Source organism: Xyrauchen texanus, chromosome 50 (genome assembly GCF_025860055.1).
Source record: "Xyrauchen texanus isolate HMW12.3.18 chromosome 50, RBS_HiC_50CHRs, whole genome shotgun sequence".
Taxonomy (NCBI): Eukaryota; Metazoa; Chordata; class Actinopteri; order Cypriniformes; family Catostomidae; genus Xyrauchen; species Xyrauchen texanus.
The window spans coordinates 6,688,784-6,708,555 of NC_068325.1; the positions used below are offsets into that span (position 1 = coordinate 6,688,784).

Genomic DNA, 19,772 nt, shown 5'->3' on the forward strand with positions numbered 1-19,772 from the left:
TTTTCTATTCTTTTGCTTCTTAGGACCGTCTGGAATCCGGTCCTTTTGAGGGGGGGCTATGTCACGTTCCTGTGTTTGTCTGCCCCATGTTTTCCGTGTCACCCTTCACCGATCCCATTCCATGTCACGTTTTCCCTGTTGAGTCTCACTGTCCGTGTGTAAAACTACACTTCCCACAATTCCCAGCTCTTCTCACTGCCATTATTGTGTCATTGTTTGCACCTGTTTGTTGTTTGTGATCCTCCTGTGTCTGTGTATATAAACCCTGTGTGTTTTCCACTCCTTGTCTATCGTTGTAAGTTGAATGCTGACGTTTCATATCCGTGCATATGTTTACTCTTTGTCACTCGTGTTCGTTCGTGGTAACCCTGTCCATCGTGGATGTTTTGTCAACCTGTGTTCACCTGTGTGCATTTTGTGTTTGAGTTTAGTCTTTTCCCATCGTGGATTTTTCGTTTGTTCCTGAGTTTGTTTATTTCTGTTTTTGCTTATTAATAAACTGCGTGTGGATCCTAAACATCCGTCTGCCTTCTCCTGCTTCCCTCAGTCATAACAGTCTGACTATGTGAGACTGTAGTTTGAAGTAGGCTAATCACTTTTCTTTGCATTATACATAGGCTATCGTATAAATGCAGTCAATGTTGCCGTTAGCTAGCTAGCCAGCTTTATGTTTTTAGCTGTTAGCTACATTTGGTGGATGATGACAGTAGATGTTTATAAAATTGACTATATTATAAATATGTTGCAACAATTCAATATTGATGTGATTAAATCACAACTGTCATTTTGATATATCGATGCACAATTGTTTTTATAATAATAGAATGTAATTATTTTCTGTATAACCAAGTTACGTTACACTAATGAATGGAGCTTTTTGCATTATCTTGAACATTGTCTAGCATTCATTTCATGTGTTATTGTAGTTTAGCTAAAATGACACAGATCAATCCTTATGGCACTATATTTCACATGTTTTGCAGTTATGTAAGCTTACTTGTCCAATAAGAACACCAATTCAGGGTCGGTTTTGATCCCCAAAACCAAACGAAGGTCCCTCCAGGAATCAAATGCACTGCCAATGTTCACTCTAGTTTTTGCTCGACCATGATCACGTTCCCACTGAGCCAGACGGGATTCAGTAGAAAATGTTTTACGTTTTGTTTTTGGTTACTCTATTGTTTTTTTAGGAGTCAGTGTTTTGTGCTGGGAGCCGGCCGTTTACTGGATTCCATCTGTAAGATAACGTTACCTAGTGTTGCAGTTTGTTGTCACTGTTGAATAGCGGAAGAGAAGCTATTACTGTCTGAGTCAAGGCTCTCGGGAGTGTGCATAAACGTTACATCCTTTGGAAGTCCGGGAAGGGCTCATTTTTAAAGATGTGTTACAAGCCGTTCACACACTGGCAAAAAAATTTAACATGAATATAACATGCCCCTTCTGTCACTCACTCAATGTTGTGTCGAATTAAGTGACACTAGGGGTCTTCCTTGGATGCCGATTCGTACCTCTGAATCTGAGAAAAGGCCAATGTCAAGTTGGCAGCCAGAATTCGCATGCCCCACCCCGGACATACGGGTATAAAGGGAAGCGGGGCAGCGAATGCTAGTCAGAATGTTTCTTCGGACCCGAATGGTTGTGCAGCAAGCAGCTGAGTTTAACTCCTGTTCCACTCACCTCTACCAGCGAGAAGCATTGCTGTTGGATCCACACGGTGCATTTCCAGCTGGCGTCTCTCTCTCTGCACGCTCTGCAGTTCACGCCCCTGGGCGCTTCGACAACGCTTTCTTTCTGTTTAAAAGAGTGTCTCCTCCTAAAAGAGTTGTATTTCCTCTAAAGAGTCTGAGTTTTCCACTCATAAAAGAGCAATACACAGTGGCGTTGAACGACCTTTTCAGGATGCATCTTTTACAAGATTCAGCGTCATGGCAAGGGGGACACAACGTCTCATTCCCTCCATCAGGGAATGGAGGTTATAACAGTAACCTAGACATTCCCCGTCTGACGCTCACTTCGACGTTGTGTTGCGTGTACGTGCGCTGCTGATGCAGGTACGGGCAGGCAGTTGCGTGCCAAAACAACAGGCTGCGTCAGACTGCACTTACCCTTCCCCAACGCCCCATAAAATCATCATAAACTTTTTAGGTTCACGGCATCCCGAAGGGGGGAACAAAGTGACATGCCAAGCATGGGAGCCAGCTGCACCTTATCTCTCTCTATATTTCTCACATAGAGTTAAAGTGGCTAGGGCTATCTTAACGCTATCACACGCATCGGGGAAGGCATACTTTTCCAACTCCTATTCTTTCAGGGGGAAAAGACCCCGTGGAGACCACCACCTGCCCAGGCTGGTGGAAGGTAAAGAGTGGCGAAATACATCACATGGGTTTTCAGGCCACATGTGGAAATGGCACGGTGGAAGATTCTACCTGCTGAGAGGGAGGAGTTGCTACAAACACGGCGACTGGGGGACAGCGGGGACTGCCCAAGGGAGACGTGGGTCCGCCTGTAGGGGAAAATACACACAGGGGAATTAATCCTCAAGGGCCCATCCTGTGGAGCACCTATTCCAGTACACAGTAATTTTAGTACACATAGTGGGTCTGGTCGGGGAATTCCTCCACTGAATTCATGGACCATAGGGCTAGGGAGGAAGAAAATCCAGGGAGTGTGAATCTAGTAGACTCTCCTGGTGGAAAAAAGTACCCGAGTGGAGGGGAAAGGAGATATGTGCAAGTGGTCAGACGTTCTGCATTCCCAAGTTCTGCGTGCTCGGACCTGAGAGAACATGGGGCGAGACAGACTCAACCCTGAAATTGTAAAATCTCGTAAAGCTATTGGTTGTTGCCCAACCCACTGCTCTGCATATGTCTGCTAGGGAGGTGCCTTTGGCCAGTGTCCACGAGGATGCAACACTTCTCGTCGAGTGTGCTCGGACCCACGAAAGCAGACAAAGAGCTGCTCAGAATGCCTAAAGTTCTGCGTGCGGTCCACATAAGTACGCAAGGTGCGCACTGGACACAGCAACGAAGGGGCTGGGTCTGCCTCCTCCAGGCGCAGCGCTTGCAGGTTCACTACCTGGTCCCTGAAGGGAGTCGTAGGAACCTTGGGCATGTAGCCCGGTCGCGGTCTTAGGATGACACGAGTGTCTGCCGGACTGAACTCCAGGCAAGTGTCACTGACAGAGACCCTCTTGATGGAAGCGAGCGCGATCAGGATGACCGTCTTCAGGGAGAGGGCCTTGAGCTCAACTGATTCTAGCGGCTCGAAGGGGGATCTCTGAAGGCCCAAAAGGACCACTGAGAGATCCCAGGTAAGGAACAGGCTTGGCCAGGGAGGGTTCAACCTCCGGACGCCTCTAAGGAAGCTGATAATCAAGTTGTGCTTACACACCACTTGCCATCTATTGCGTCTACTTACCGATTCATGAAAAAGCACCACTTCAGGGTTTAAAGTTGCTTGGTAGAGGGAGCTCTGGCTTGGTTGATCGTGTCTACGGCGGCAGGTGGTAGGTCACTTAGATCTTCCGTATCCCGTCCAAGGGCCAGATGTGGAGGTTCCAGAGGTCTGGGCATGGATGCCAGAGGGTGCCCCATCCCTAAGAATGAAGGTCCTTCCTTAGGGCAATTCGCCAGGGAGGGGCTGTCGCGAGGAGCACGACATCTGAGAACCAAGTCCAAGTGGGCCAGTAGGAGGCCCAGACAAATGAGGCACCGCCTGTGACCGTCAGGAGCTACACAGGGGTGGAAGGGCATCTTTATAAAGACGCGTCCTGAAAAGAATGTTCAACGCCGCTGTGTATTGCTCTTTTAGAGAAAATGTTCTCTTTTAGAAAAGAGCCAGGGGCAAAGCTGCACTGCCGTGCAGAGAAGGAGAAAGCCACTGATATGCGCCATAGATCCAAAAGCATACGCTCTTTTAGAGATGAAGTGAACAGTCTTGTGAATACAGCTCGCTGATCACACAACCGGTCGGCCTCGAAGAAAAATTCTGAATGGACTGACGCATTTCCCTCCCTTTATATCCATATGTCCGGGGGCGGGACATGCAAATTCTGTCTGCCAATTTCTCATTGGCCTTTTCTTAAGTTCAGAGGTGCGTGAGGCTCTCAAGAGAGACCCCTAGTGTCGCTTCTTCGACACAACATCGAAGTGAGGGACAGATGGGGAATGGAAGTGCAGCGTAGTTCTAGCGGGAAGACTATCAGCTGTACATCATCACATCATTAGCTGGGTAATTCCTAGCCAATCGCACGTAAGCCATTGCTTTATAAGTCCGCTCACAATCTATCACATTGCTATTTCGGTGTGCTAACACTGCAACTTCCACCACCCCACCACCACCAGTTGAGCCCTGTCCCGCACTGGGGTAGGCTCCTCGCCCCTGCCTCCTATCTCCGGCAGGACATGACAGTTCCGGGTACAACTCCCTCGGACTGCCGGATGGGGCCTACGCCAAAGAGAGAGACATTACTTCCTGTTTTACATCTATCAAATAAAGGCATCTTAAACTTCACTCAAGCCTGCGTGTCTTCGCGATAGAAATAAGTGGTATCGCCCATCCCTAACCTCGACCGAGGGTGTACTAAAAAAGTAGCAGATACCAGGTACTATCCACAGTGGAAAACCCCAAAAAAGTGAGCTGAGTCGAGTTGTACCATGCAGTGGAAAAGCCCCATAAGTTTGGACACACACTTTTTCACACCATTGGGATGTGGTAGAATGGGAAATTCTGTGACCATGAATGTGCAGCTGAAAAATCTGTAGAAATTGTGTGATGCAATCATGTCAACATGGATTAGAATCCAGTGGCGGCTGCTGGTCTTTCAAAGAGGGGAAGCTCATTTTTGGCCTACATTATAAACTTATTTACCCTATTTTTTGCACTAAATCAATCTTAGGTGTTGATCTGCCCTGCTGTTTAATTCTAATTTTTTCCTCGTAAGGAAGACTTTCAAATGGCTTCGCCAAAATCAGGTCGACAATATTAGCACCGTCTGCCATCGTGCGCAGTTTCACCCGTACGACGCTAGCCTAGCCTACTGTATGAATGAATTAATGAACGAACGAACGAACGAACGAACGCTCTAAAACAAAATATATTAAACTTGGTAAAACTGAAACAAGGAATGTGGTGTATAATTGTGTGAAATATATTATGCAAATTGACAAGCAATTTCGCCAAACAAATATAAAGAAATAGGTTGCAGCAGTTTGTCTTTCGACTACACTTGAGAAATCCGCGATGGGACTGAGCGCGAAATAGCTTCAGTGACTTCTTATAGTACAGATTCGCTGTCAATCAAAAGGAGATACAGTCGTTCGACAGATCCTCCAATCATCACGCGGAAGCCCGGAATCCGGGCCAGCCCACTCCTCATTCACCCCCAGAGACGCTGAGCGTCCGTGGGCGGGACATAATCGCAGCATTTATCCAATGACCGTCTATTTTCGGAGCACTGAAAAAAACTGTTCAGAGCAGCCACATTGAAGTCAATGGACGCTCGGCTTCAACAGGGAAATGCACTGACGCTACGGGAATGTATGAGAAGTAAATCGAGTCAGCCGACCTGCTATATGTAATGTAGCTGATTCTGAACGAACTCGTCTTCGAGATGAACGTGTTCTAATGCATTTTTAGTCAATAAATTGTTTACACAATAGTACATATTTGACCATTATTTTTTTGACATTATAGGGGAAGCTGAGCTTCCCTTGCAGTCTTAAAGAAATCCCCACTGCTAGAATCTCAAAGGAATGTTTCCAGCATCTTGTGGAATCCATGCCATGAAGAATTAAGGCTGTTTTTAGAGCAAAGGGAAGCCCTAACTGGTATTAGTAGTGTTTCAAAGAAAGTGCTCAGTGAGTGTGCACTTGTTTTACTACACTGTGTAATCTTACTATTAACTCATGCTACATTCATTTGATGAATTAAAGACGTACAGTATATAATTTGGAGAACATTTGAGAACATTTATTTACCACATTTCTTTCTCATGATGTTTCATGCAGCTATCAACAACAGAATCCAACTGCAGAGCCATAAGTATAAACTGCATATCTGATACCATGTGTCAACATAAGATTTAAGACCTATTTTTATGACTGCACCTGTTTTTTGGACCCTCCATGCCAGTTTAACCCCTTAAACTCTGGTGCATTTTTGGGCTGCCACCCACAATTTTGCACACTCAAATTTAAAAGCTCACAATTCACACATACTGTGGACTAACTGAAAAAAAATGGCTTAATTTTTCAGAGAACCGCACAAATAATTTGTCTTTCTCTATCACATACCATCACAGTATACAAATCTTAGCCCTCACAGATATGCTCATACATACTGTAGACATTCAGTCTAAACAGTTCAAGCACCACTCTTGATGTTTCATTGAATATCTCTGCCTCTGAGTGGATTAGAAACTCAATCTGGTGTCATTAGAAAGCTGAGATTATCCCCTTTGTGATGATATAAAATATTTTATCATCAATAGATGTTTGTATCTGATGACTTACAGAAATCATACTTCACTTTGTGACTATTTTCAAAATCTTTCAATCTGTGGTATTAGGGCAACAAAATTAACTGTACAATCAAGAGAGCATTAATTTGATAAATAACTTGACCATTTATATGCTATGAGATAGACTTTTATGAATGCTTGTAATGGACAATTGACCCAAGTGTGGCAAACTGGATTCATCTGGCGATCGCGATTTCATAACAAAGGTATGAAGTCCCATTTTGATATTGCATGTTTTCATTTGTACTCCTGGCATAAATAACTAAATTGCTGTTTCTGGAGCATTGCTATTGTGAAACAGAGTTTGGATATCAATGTTGAACCCTTAGACCTTTGAAAATATGCATAATTTGTTAACATTAATTACATTTATAGACGATAAATTATATTGTAAATGTAAGCAGAGTGACGTCGCTCCTGAGTGCGCTGAAATTGCGTATCAACAGGTTAACACACTGAAACAATAATTATAACAATTGTAAAAACCCAGAAGAGAATTTGCCATGGGTTCCATCAGGATCTTTTTTAATGCCGTTTTTAAACTTTTTAGTAAAATAAGGTCTATGATAAACATTACTGACGATACGTGGATGTTTTGTTGAGGTTTGAAAGTGTGTAATTTATGTTGTAGAACAAAACGTCCAAGTATCATCCCGTCACCCATTAGGAAATCCAGAGGGAGCCCATGGCAAATAAGACCTTTGTGCTCACCTACAAATTGATGTCATGGATGAACAGCTCTATTTCACTATTTAAGAACTTTATGCCATGACCTCGGGATATATTGTAAAACTTAATTTAGTTACGCGGATGTTGGCATTTGTGAAAATAGTCCACATAAGATCATGACAAAGTTGTTTATAGTTATTTTTGTAAGATCACTTCAAACTGAATTTCCAGTCATTAAAATGACTTAAAGGTGAGTTCCGCCTTTCAGAATTTCAAAGCTCTCACAGTAGATGTTGCAATCTTCATAGGGAATAGGGCATTGGTATGATCACTTATAAAATGCACAATTGTGTTCTTGTTGTTGCTTTTCTCTGTGTTCGACTTCGGTTTTTCAGAGCATGCACATAATGCCAAGGCCTATTGAGGTCCGACTGACATGTATACATGGTGGACGAAGCCAAGCTACAAACATATTATCTAGGTCTCTTAGTTCGATTTTACAAAAACCGGATTGGAACGATTTTGGTCAGACTAAAGCATTTAAATGACATTTTAAAAAGATGAATTTTTGATTTAATCCAACTGAAATCAAACATTTAAAATGCACGTAAATGCACTCATTCATCACTTGGAAGCTTTTGCGAAATAACAATGTGTAACAAAGTTACGGGAAGGGTGATCAAGGAGGACGCAGGAAACAGGGTTCGATACTGAAGGTAGGCTTTTTAATTGCCGTTTTCTCTTTAACAATAAACACAACATACAGCACACTGGGTTGTTTTTTGGGCTCTCTCTTCCCGACTGGAGGCTCGGAGTCTGCTTTTATGCCGCTCTCCTCAAGCTACTGCAAATTAGAGACAGGTGTTAGACATAATTTTAGCTCAGGTGTGAGCGCCCTTACCGCTTTTCTCTCCCGGACGGGCGCTTGACCACGCCCCCGCTGCCACACAATGTTTAAACTATTTTTGTTAAACCGTATGTTCATCATGTTTAAAGTAACTATGTGAGTGATGTGCTTTACAACCTAATAATACCAATTGTAGAAACACATTTGAACTTTGTTAAAAGTAAAAATGTAAGACAATTTGTGTTATATCTACAGCTAAATATGTAGAAAATATCACGTTAAAGACAAAGTTTTATACTATGCATAATTTTTTTTTCACCCCAGTTTTCCACTTATTTATACAGCATTTAAAATGCATCATTAAAACATTTGTTAATACACATTTTGGTGATCATAAACACTTCCTGTTCAATCGTTGGTGGAGGGGTCCAAAACAAGTACAGTCATAAATCTTATTTTGATATGGTATCCCATGTCCACTGCTGACCAAGGGTGTGGATTTGGATTGAACATTGGTGGGGTGCAGCGCGAAGCATTTACATGTTTCCATTCATCATGGTGTCCCCATGGAATCTACACCCCTGCTGCTGACGACAATTGTGGTATAAACATTGGGGTTCTCATGAAGCTTCACACAATCTTCACTGATATTCTGAAGGCAATTTGAAACCCTGGTAAGTTTTTGGTGCAGCAATATACTCAACCTTTCAACTACAAGTAACGTTGTGATTTGTCTTTAAAATTCACTGATAATATACAAAGAACAGCATATGAGTGCGGATATAATGTATTACTTTTGCTGCATATTAATTTCCAGGTTTACCATGGCAATGCTGAGAAATCTTCTACTTCTTTTTGGTATATTTTTCCTGCAGAATGCAGAAGGTAACATTAATATACAATTGCAAAATTCCCTTTTTATTCCAGTTGAAAGGTTAAAACATTGTGTTTTGCCAAAATCTGTTTAGTAACTTAACGCTTAAACTCCGGCGAGTCTGTGGGCAGGGTTTGAAGTATGTGATAAGTTTACACTTAAATTGTAAAAGTCCCAATCACTCATATGTGGTACCATTTGATAGCTTAGAATCTGAACTTTTTAAAGAATAGCATCACTTTTGCATTTTTGTTACAAAAAATAACAAAATAAAGCCTTTAAACGTTTACGCCGCAAATGAGTGCCACCTAGAGGTGATTATGTAGAAATCTAAGTATGAACAGAAACATTTTTCTCATGGAATTAAATGGCATGTCATATATCAAATGAAAGCTCTCGTTCTTAGAAATGTTACTGTATAGTTTATTTTGTTGCACTAACACCACAGTTTGAATAATTTTCAAAAGAATCACGAAGTGAACTACGATCTCTGTTTGACAACAAAGATAAATGTCTTGCGTATTTTATATGTCTGTGTGCTTGCTTGGTAAAATAATAAAATGTTATATATCAAAAATGTCTAGTCCATAATAAACAAATCATCTGCAAAATATGTTATTAACTATTGATAAGGATATGTTATATATAGTAAGATTACAAGATTGAGCAATTAGTTTAATAGTAAAATTAGACTAGAAGAATGTTGTTATAACTAACGAGGGTCCAACAATGTCTAAATCCATATATTCACAATGCACACACAATACATAGATAGAATACATAATAAAATGTTGTTGGCTGTGAATATTGTAAGACACTAAAGTTTGTGTGCTGTGCAGCTAAAAGGTGCCCCTTTGGATGGAAACCTTTTGGAGTACAATGCTACAAACACTTCCCTCAGGAGGTTAACTGGGCAACAGCGGAGGTAATGTTAGTTAAAAAATGACTTAATTTACTCATTAAGTCAGGAATACTTAGAATTTCCTGTTACTAATGCTCATTGCCACTAATGCTTTGAAAGATAACATTGACTATGAAACAATATCTCTCTTCAGAAAAACTGTCAAAGTGTTGGTGGGAATCTGGCATCTGTGCAGAGCAAACTGGACAATGATTTTCTACTGAGTCTAGTGCCTGGATCCTCACGTGCTTGGATTGGCGGTCATGATGGTGAAGTAGTAAGTCATCCTAATTTTAAAATGAGGACAAAAAAGCAGTGACATTGTAAAGTGACTATGCTTTAAACATGAGGCTTAGCAATAATGCAGAGAATATAGTACAGCAGTACAGTCTTTGAAATCACTTTTTTACTCATTAGGATGGTCAATGGATGTGGACTGATGGGTCTGTATTTGAATTCACCCACTGGGGCCCCAATGAACCAAACACTTATAATAATATTCCTGAGAACTGCTTGGAGATCAGCCGGGACAGTAAGAAAGCAATCTGGTTTCTTGAATCGATGCAATATTTATTTATGGTCCTGGTGTTTAGTTTCACATAAAATATTTATATACACCAATGAGCCAAAACATTATGAGAACCTGCCTAATATGGTGTTGTCTTCCGCGTGCTGCCAAAACAGCGCCGTCATGTAAATGGTCTATACATGGTATCTGGCACCAAGACATTAGCAGCAGATCCTGTAAGTTGCAAGGTGGAGCCTCCGTGGATCGGACGTGTTGGTCCAGCACATCCCACAGATTCTCAAACGGATTTAGATCTGGGGAATTTGGAGGCCAGGCCAACACCTTGAACTCTTAATCATGTTCCTCAAACCATTCCCAAATGTGTGCACTGTGGCAGGACACATGATCCTACTGAAAGAAGCCACTGCCATCAGGGAATACCATTACCATGAAGGGGTTAGAGGTGCCAACAACTTTACTGAAGTAAAAGTACAGTTACTTTAAAAATAAAACTCAAGTGGAAGTACTCTCCTAAGTTTACTCTCCTATATTTAAGTACATGATACAGATTTAATATGCATTACAGAATTATTAATAATAATAATATACTATTAACATTATTGTTAATTATGGAAATGGTCATCATTCACCACCATGTTGTTTTCAATACATAACTTATTATATTAAAACCAGTAATGTAACGACAGGAACGCTACCCATTGTAACAAAGTAAAAGTCCATTTTTTTCATCAGATATTTACTTGAGTAAGAGTGAAATGTACCCACAGGAAAACATACTCATAAAAATAAAGTTTTCCAAAAATGTACTCAAGCAAATGTAATGGAGTAAACTACCCACCTCTGGAAGGGGTGTACCTGGTCTACATCAATGTTTAGGAAGGTGGCACGTGTCACACTGACATCCACATGAATTGTTGGACCCAGGGTTTCCCAACAATACATTGCTCAGACCATCACACTCCCTCCAACGGCTTGTCTTCTTCCCACAGTGCATCCTAGTGCCATCACATTCCCTTCTTCCAATGTTCAAGGTCCAGTTCTGATGCTCGCTTGCCCATTGTAGGCTCTTTCAACAGTGGACAGGGTCATCATGGGCACTCTGACCGGTCTGTGGCTATGCTGCCCCATATGCAGCAGGGTGTGATGCATTGTGTGTTGACACATTCCTCCCGTAACAATCATTAACATTTTCTGTGACTTGTGCTACAGTGATCTTCTGTGGGTTTGTACAAGATAGGATAGCCTTGGTTGCCCTCGCACATTTGATGAGGATTGGGTGCCCAACAACCTGTCGCCGGTTTGTGGTTTGTCCCGCCTCAGACCACTGTCAGTAGGTACTCACTACTGCTGACCTGGAGAACCCCACAAGCCTTGCCGTTTTAGAGATGCTTTGACCCAGTCATCTGACCATAACAATTTGGCCCTTGTCAAAGTCGCTCAGGTCTTTACTCCTGCCCATTTCTCCTGCATTCCACACGTTGACCACGTGAACTGATTGTTCACTTACAATCTAATCTACCCAGACCTTAACATGTGGCCTTATTAGGAGATTATTAACGTTATTCGCTTCACCTGTGAGTGGTCATAATCTTTTGACTCATCAGTGTAAATTACTAATTTGGATGTCATAAAATGCTTCAAGTTTTATACTGTTCCATGATTGATATATGAGCATGTCCTATATTGATTCAGACAAAACTATTATAGTCAAAAGTGTATTTAATGTTCATTCAGGTGAACAACGTTGGAACGATGAGCTGTGTTCAGCTTCAATGAGCTTTATTTGTGCTCAAAGCCACTGAGAGTTTTTGTTACTTCATACATTTCAATGTTATGATTGTCAATATGAAATATTGAAAGACTCCTCCAATCAATAAAGGCACTGAAAACAAATCTCGTGCCTTGTGGTGTTAAACTCAAACTCATATAAAACATGATACATGTGGGTGTTTCTTTGACTTCAGGCAATTTTATGTCCCAAGGGTTGATATTTTATCAAGATGAACAGATTTCAACTTTTTTCTTTGTTATATGAAGATTTTAAAAAAAAAAGAAAATGTTATATTAATTGAAATATGTTTATTAGCCGTCAATTCCAATCAAGCTGCAATTTTGTCAAAATATCCTCCTAAAACCTAGCCAATCATTTTTGTCCATGTAGAAAAGTTTGCCAAAGGTATTCCAAAGATTTTGAATAATGTACAGATTTTTCTATTTTGGAAGGAAATTACATTTAGAGCTTTATTAATCCCCATGGGGCAATTCATTCAGACTGTCCTGGTGCTTCACATATACAGACAACACTGAATACACATACAACAAAAAAATCAAAAAACATAACATATATATATATAAAATATATAATAAAAATAGTTTTTAAATGTATAATAACTACAAATAAATAATTTAATAACAAAATAGTCAATTATGTTTGTTACATAAACTAATTGCCTTAGGCACAAAAGTAAATTTGTAACGGTTTGTGAGACACCTGACTGTCCTTAAACGCCGCCCAAGGGGCAACCACTCGAAATGAGGGTTCAAAGGGTGTGTGCTATCTCCCATTATTTTCTGTGCCATCCTCAACACTTGCTGTTCATAGTAAAATGTTAAACTACGTAAAGAAATACACATAATATTTGAGCACAAGTTTGTAAAATTGGCACTTTAATTCACCAAAGTGGCATTCAACTGATCACAAAGTGTAGTCAGGACATTACTGATGTAAAAAGCACCATCACTATTTGAAAAAAAGTCATTTTTGATCAAATCTAGACAGACCATATTTCAAGCAGCCATCACTCCATCCCCTTATCCTTGAGTAATCATGCTAAATTGCTAATTTGGTACTAGAAAATAACTTGTCATTATATCAACAGCTGAAAGCTATTACATTGAAGCTAAACATTGTATTTGTTTTTGAGTTGCCACAGTATGCAATAGACTGGCATGTCTTAAGGTCAATATTAGGTCAAAAACGGCAAAAAAGAATCAGCTTTCTCTAGAAACTCATCAGCCAATCATTGTTTTGAGGAATGAAGGCTGTACAATGCTTGAAATTGCCAAATTAAACTGAAGATTTCACACAAAGGTGTACACTACAGTCTTCAAAGACAAAGGACAACTGGCTGTAACAAGGACAGAAAGAGATGTGGAAGGTCAGATGTACAACTAAACAAGAGGATAAGTATATCAGAGTCTCTAGTTTGAGAAATAGACGCTTCACGTGTCCTCAGCTGACAGCTTCATTGAATTCTACCCGCTCAACACCAGTTTCATGTACAACAGTAAAGAGAAGACTCAGGGGTGCAGGACTTATGGGAAGAATTGCGAAGAAAAAGACACTTTTGAAATAGAAATACAAAAAGAAAAGATTCGAGTGGGCAAAGAAACAGACATTGAACAACAGATAATTGGAAAAGAGTGTTATGGATCTTAAACCCATTGAGCTTTTGTGGGATCAGCTAGACTGTAAGGTGCGTGAGAAGTGCCGACAAGACAGTCACATCTATGGCAAGTGCTACAGGAAGTGTGGGGTGAAATGTCACCTGAGTATCTGGACAAACTGACAGCTAGAATAACAAGGATCTGCAAAGCTGTCATTGCTGGTATCTTAAAATGGACACAATGGGCTTTTTAGAGATGCCATCTGAAAAGTTTTGTGATTTGACCATGACAACTTCCACTCCTTGGTCTTTAAAAATAATTTATCACATTTTATGTAGGGTGACCAAATATCGTTATTTTCCCAGACATGTTTTCCCAAACTCTTTTTCGGTCCTCAAAAAGCATTCGTACGGGATAAACAAACTGGCTAAAAATTTGACTTTGTCTTCATATTAATGTGCTCTATACAGTACATAAAACAATTCCACAAGTTCTCTGTTTCATATAGTCCTGGAGCACAAGGTAAACATATTTGGCATGCTGTTCATAATGGAAGGGCTTGAGCACAGGACTGTGCTTGAGCTCTGAGTTCCCCTCTGGACTATCTGACTAAAGATAAAATAAATAAATAAAATAAAGACAATTTGGTAATAATTGTTATATGTATTTTCACATATAAAGTTGTAAATGGAGAGGTGGAGGCATGCTGGAAGAATTGCCACTGGTGCAAGTGAAGCAGCCGCTTATAAAGAATATTCTTGAGATATGATTGGCATACCTAAATGAACAAGCTCCTCCTGTACTTTCATTTGGAACTTCTATTCTTTTGAATGCAACACACAATAATTTCAACTTGTTCTCTATATAAAGATAAACATGAAACACATTTACAGTAGATAACACATTTACAGTGAAATGAAATCCAATCTTTCAATGGAGAATCGATGGCAGTGGAAAGGGTAAACCAGTTAGTGCATCTTATTTACAGAATGAATCTTTTCTTTGTTCAAAGTTTGCTATGTAAAAATGAATGCTCTAGCTTTTAAGTAAATATTATTTATGATTGTTTGTTATCTTTACAATGCATCATGTTTCAAATATTTCTCAATAAAGTAGAAATCCTTGTCATGTTTATTCTATAACATGAGTAAATCTCACTTTTAAATAAAATAGTTACATTTTAATAAACTTTTCGAGCACCGTGTTGGAATAATTAATGAGCTTGCATGGTTTCACCATTTACAAGTTAATTTACACCATTTTACTGTTCATTTTGTTGTGACATTTGGTAACTTCTTGTTTACATGTATTATGTTACCTGTTCATGATAAAAAATAAAAAAAAATCTGCTGATTGTTACCACTGTGTTTTGTGCGCCAAGTGTTGAAGTCTGTGTGTGGAGCTCTGTATCTATATTTCTATGCTGTCTAATATGCAAACACATTTTTTTAGAAAGCATAAACCTTCCCTGTGGAAGACTTTCGTATGTCATGTAGTAGGTGAATAAATATGTGTTTAAAAGGAAAGTTCAAAATATTATAATTTTTTTTGCTGTGTATTTTTCAATGCTACTTTTACTTTTTACTCATGCTACTTAATTTTGACATTGGAGAGATGTACAGCTTATAATCTGAGACATATGAGAATATTTGTTTTCTATATTTCTTTCTTTTAAGTCCTCTCACTTTCAACTGCTATTATTTTCAGCACACTTAACATGTGTATATATTTGTATGAACATAAAAAGATTCAACTACTAAGACATAAAATGAACAAGTTTCACAGACATGTGACTAACAGAAATAGAATACTGTGTCCCTGAACAAAGAGGGGGGTCAAAATAAAAAAAGGGGGTCACCAGCTGCATTAAGTCCTGCAGTGCATCTCCTCCTCATGGACTGCACCAGATTTGCCTGTTCTTGCTGTGAGATGTTACCCCACTCTTCCACCAAGGCACTTGCAATTTCCCCAGAAATGTTTGGGACATGGCCCTACCCTCACCCTCCGATCCAACAGGTCCTAGACGTGCTCAATGGGATTGAGATCCGTGCTCTTCACTGGCCATGGCAGAACACTGACATTCATGTCTTGTAGGAAATCACACACAGAATGAGCAGTATGGCTGGTGGCATTGACATGCTGGAGGGTCAGATCAGGATGAAACTGCAGGAAGGGTATCACATGAGGGAGGATGGGCCCTCCACTGCCAAATCGATCCCGCTCCCGAGTACAGGACTCAGTGTAACGCTCAATCCTTCGACGATAAACGTGAGTCTGACCATCATCCCTGGTGAGACAAAACCGCGACTCATCAGAGAAGCGCACTTTTTGCCAGTCCTGTCTGGTCCAGCGAAGGTGGGTTCGTGGCCATAGGCGACATTGTTGCCGGTGATGTCTGATAAGGACCTTCCATACAACAGGCCTACAAGCCCTCAGTCCAACCTCTCTCAGCCTATTGCGGACAGTCTGAGCACTGATGGAGGGATTGTGCGTTCCTGGTGTAACTCAGGCAGTTGTTGTTGCCATCCTGTACCTGTCGTGCAGGTGTGATATTTGGATATACCAATCCTGTGCAGGTGTTGTTACACATGGTCTGCCACTGCGAGGACGATCAGCTATCCTTCCTGTCTTCCTGTAGTTCTGTCTTAGGTGTCTCACAGTACGGACATTACAATTTATTGCCCTGGCCACATCTGCAGTCCTCATGCCTCTGTACAGCATGCCTAAGGCACGTTCACGCAGATGAGCAGGGACCCTGGGCATCTTTCATTTGGTGTTTTACAGAGTCAGTAGAAAGGTATCTTTAATGATTAATTGGTTAGTTTTTTAACGTGTTATTTTTTTGTCAAATTAATTGAACTGAATTATATATATATATATATATATATATATATATATATATATATATATTTACAATTGTATTTATATATATTTAAAGATAACTATGTATAATTCTTTCATCATTATATATTGAATTATTGTTATATGAGGGGCTTTCTCAGCAAATATTTGTATATGTGATTTCAAATTTAATTAGGACACAATGTAATTAATTTGATTAAAAATGTTAATCGATTGATAGCCCTAATATATATTTTATCGCATGCCTACAAACCATAATAAGGTAGATTCCTGAGAAAAGCAAGCTTGTAGTAACACCTGTTTACTCCAGAGGGCAGTAAGTGAAATTTCAGCTGTATGAGCAACACACAGTTTATACAGTGAAGAAAACACTTCAGTAGACAACACAACACAGACATGTGTTTTGAACGCAAGAACATAACCCTTGAAGGAGCGCAAATGTAAACTAAGTGATCTCAAGATGTGTTCTCAAAATTGTGATGTCGATATATTCTGTACATTCTTTCATTTATTTTGGAGTTGTCCCTACTCAACTTGTCTGATTTCTGCAAGATTTTTAGAGATCATTTTATTCCCAGCTTTGTTTTGAAAATGTTTTATTCGTTTTTTTTTAGCTATGACATGTCTCTTCATAAGGAATATTATTTGATTAATGTTCTACTTTTGTTGGCAAAGTTTAGCATTCATAAATTTAAGTATGGTGGTTATAAACCATTAGTTTTAGAGGTTCAGGAACACCTAAAAACAATTTCCAAGTTGAGTAACAAGAAAGCTGTAAAGTGTATTGAAATATGTAAACAATTTGATATTTTTATTAAACTGTTTATTTATTTTCCTTTTTGTTGTTGTTTGTTTTAATATACCTCTTGCCTCTAGATGTAAAAGTTTTGTAAGCATTAATAAAATAAAAAAAAATGTCTGACGTAGATGTAAATTGACGGGTCCTTCAACAAGCCCTCATAATAAATCTCGAATTGATTGACAAATTCACTTGTGTAATGGATTGCTGTGAACTGTGTGCCAATGATTGACTTATGATCAATAATATGGTAGTAAACAATACATTGTATTCTAAAGCCGCTTTTTGTGTTGTCTTATCAATGATTAAGAATGTAATGCATTTGAATTATCTGAATATTTTTATTTATATATATATATATATATATATATATATATATAAAAATTTTAATATTTAAAGATAACTATGTATAATTATATATTGATATAAATATGTATAATCTTTATATATTTAATTATTGTTATATGAGGGGCTTTCTCAACAAATATTTGTATATGCGATTAATTAATTGGGACACCATGTAATTAATTCGATTAAAAATTGTAATCGATTGACAGCCCTAATATATATATATATATATATATATATATATATATATATATATATATATATATATATATATATATATATATATATATATATATATATATATATATATACAAACACACATACATACATTTCTTTTCAGAATTTTGCCAGATTTACCATAAGCATTTAATTATATAGAATTTGTATTATTTTATAATGTCTTAGCAAATCCTCCCCACTTTTCAATCACTCCACTACCCCTAAAAACATAAAAGAACTGAAATAAAATTAAATAAAAACACACACCTAACATGGCTTCCTCTCCATTTTTAACAATGAATTTCCTAGGGGAGGGCCTGGGTAGCTCAGCAAGTAAAGACTCTGACTACCACCCCTGGAGTCACAAGTTCGAATCCAGGGTGTGCTGAGTGGCTCCAGTCAGGCTTCCTAAGCAACCAAATTGGCCTGGTTGCTAGGAAGGGTACAGTCACACATGGTAACCTCCTCGTGGTCGCTATAATGTGGTGAGCTGTGATTGGATGCCGTGGAGAATGGCGTGAAGCCTCCACACGCTCAACAAGCCACGTGATAAAACACATGGATCGACGGTCTCAGACACAGAGGCATCTGAGATTCGTCCTCCGCCACCAGGATTGAGGTCACTGTGCCAACACGAGGACTTAAGAGCAAATTGGGAATTGGGCTTTCCAAATTGGGGAGAAAAAAAAAAAACACTGAATCTCCCTGACTTTCCCAGTCAATTTCTAGACAATTAAATATTTTAGAGCAGAGCATAACCTGAAGAATGTATAATACCTATAGAAATGTCCATTACTTTTAAATATGCTAATTCCTATAAACTTTCTTGAAGGTGCACAATGTTTTCCTCATTTAAAACGTTTCACATCTAATGTAATGAATAGTAATTTTGAAACGTGTATAAAATCATGAGCACTCATATGATATGAAGACTCCAGTCATATCAGTAACATTATAAAAGCTGTTTTATTCTACATGGAGAGGGTCCCTTCATAAGGGCTGCCATATTGGGATCACATGACCAGCTGAATACTACTCGCTTTATCTCAGTAACCGTCCTGTTATTGGACTTTTTCATTCATGGATAAAATTAATCATGGCGGACTGTGAATAGTGAATTTCTACAATGGCATCAGAAACTGAAAACTATTGTGTTTGAATGATGCTGCATCCACACCACTAGGTGTCAGTGCAAGACATAACAAAGATATTCTGAGTGCACCTTTTATGTCAAGTTATTCTCATTTTATCTGAACGTGATAACAGACATCTGTTTTTCAATTTCCGGTCTCCAGTGCATTTACTCGCATCAGCATATGTTATTAGTGGATATGATGTTTAGAGTAATACATTTAAAAGAGAGTGAGTTACAATGAGTTTTTTGACAGTGCCTTACCTGAGGGGGTAGATGACATTAAGCAATGGTCTGAGGTTGATTACATTGATATAATTTACTACTTAAAAGGTATATTACGGGTTCAATACAAGTTAAGCTAAATCGACAGCATTTGTGGCATAATGTTGATTACCACAAAAATTCATTTTGACACATCCCTCATTTTCTTTAGAGAAAGCAAAAATCAAAGAATGAAAGTGAATGGGGCCAATTGTTAGAGGGTTTAAGCCAGAAATGTGAAGCTTATAATTTTATAAAAACACTTCCATTAATTCTTCTGTTAAAACTCGTGTATTATTTGAGCTGTAAATTTGTTTAAAGCATATTTTTTCACAGTCATTTTAGGGTTTGTTGACATATATCATCAATCAAGTTAATAAATTGTAAAATAACTTTACACAAAAAAGTTTAGCAAGTG

The 19,772-nt window shown here is 39.0% G+C and overlaps 1 protein-coding gene across 1 annotated transcript; it reads left to right on the plus strand.

Annotated features, from left to right (window-relative positions):
• Positions 1-8,559: 8,559 nt before the first annotated feature.
• On the plus strand, positions 8,560-12,236 carry LOC127641329 (ladderlectin-like). Its single transcript, XM_052124287.1, has 6 exons — positions 8,560-8,713; positions 8,857-8,924; positions 9,753-9,838; positions 9,969-10,091; positions 10,232-10,346; positions 12,078-12,236. The coding sequence occupies exons 2-6, from the start codon at positions 8,864-8,866 to the stop codon at positions 12,143-12,145; spliced, it is 453 nt and encodes a 150-aa protein (XP_051980247.1). The 5' UTR covers positions 8,560-8,713; positions 8,857-8,863; the 3' UTR covers positions 12,146-12,236.
• Positions 12,237-19,772: the final 7,536 nt, after the last annotated feature.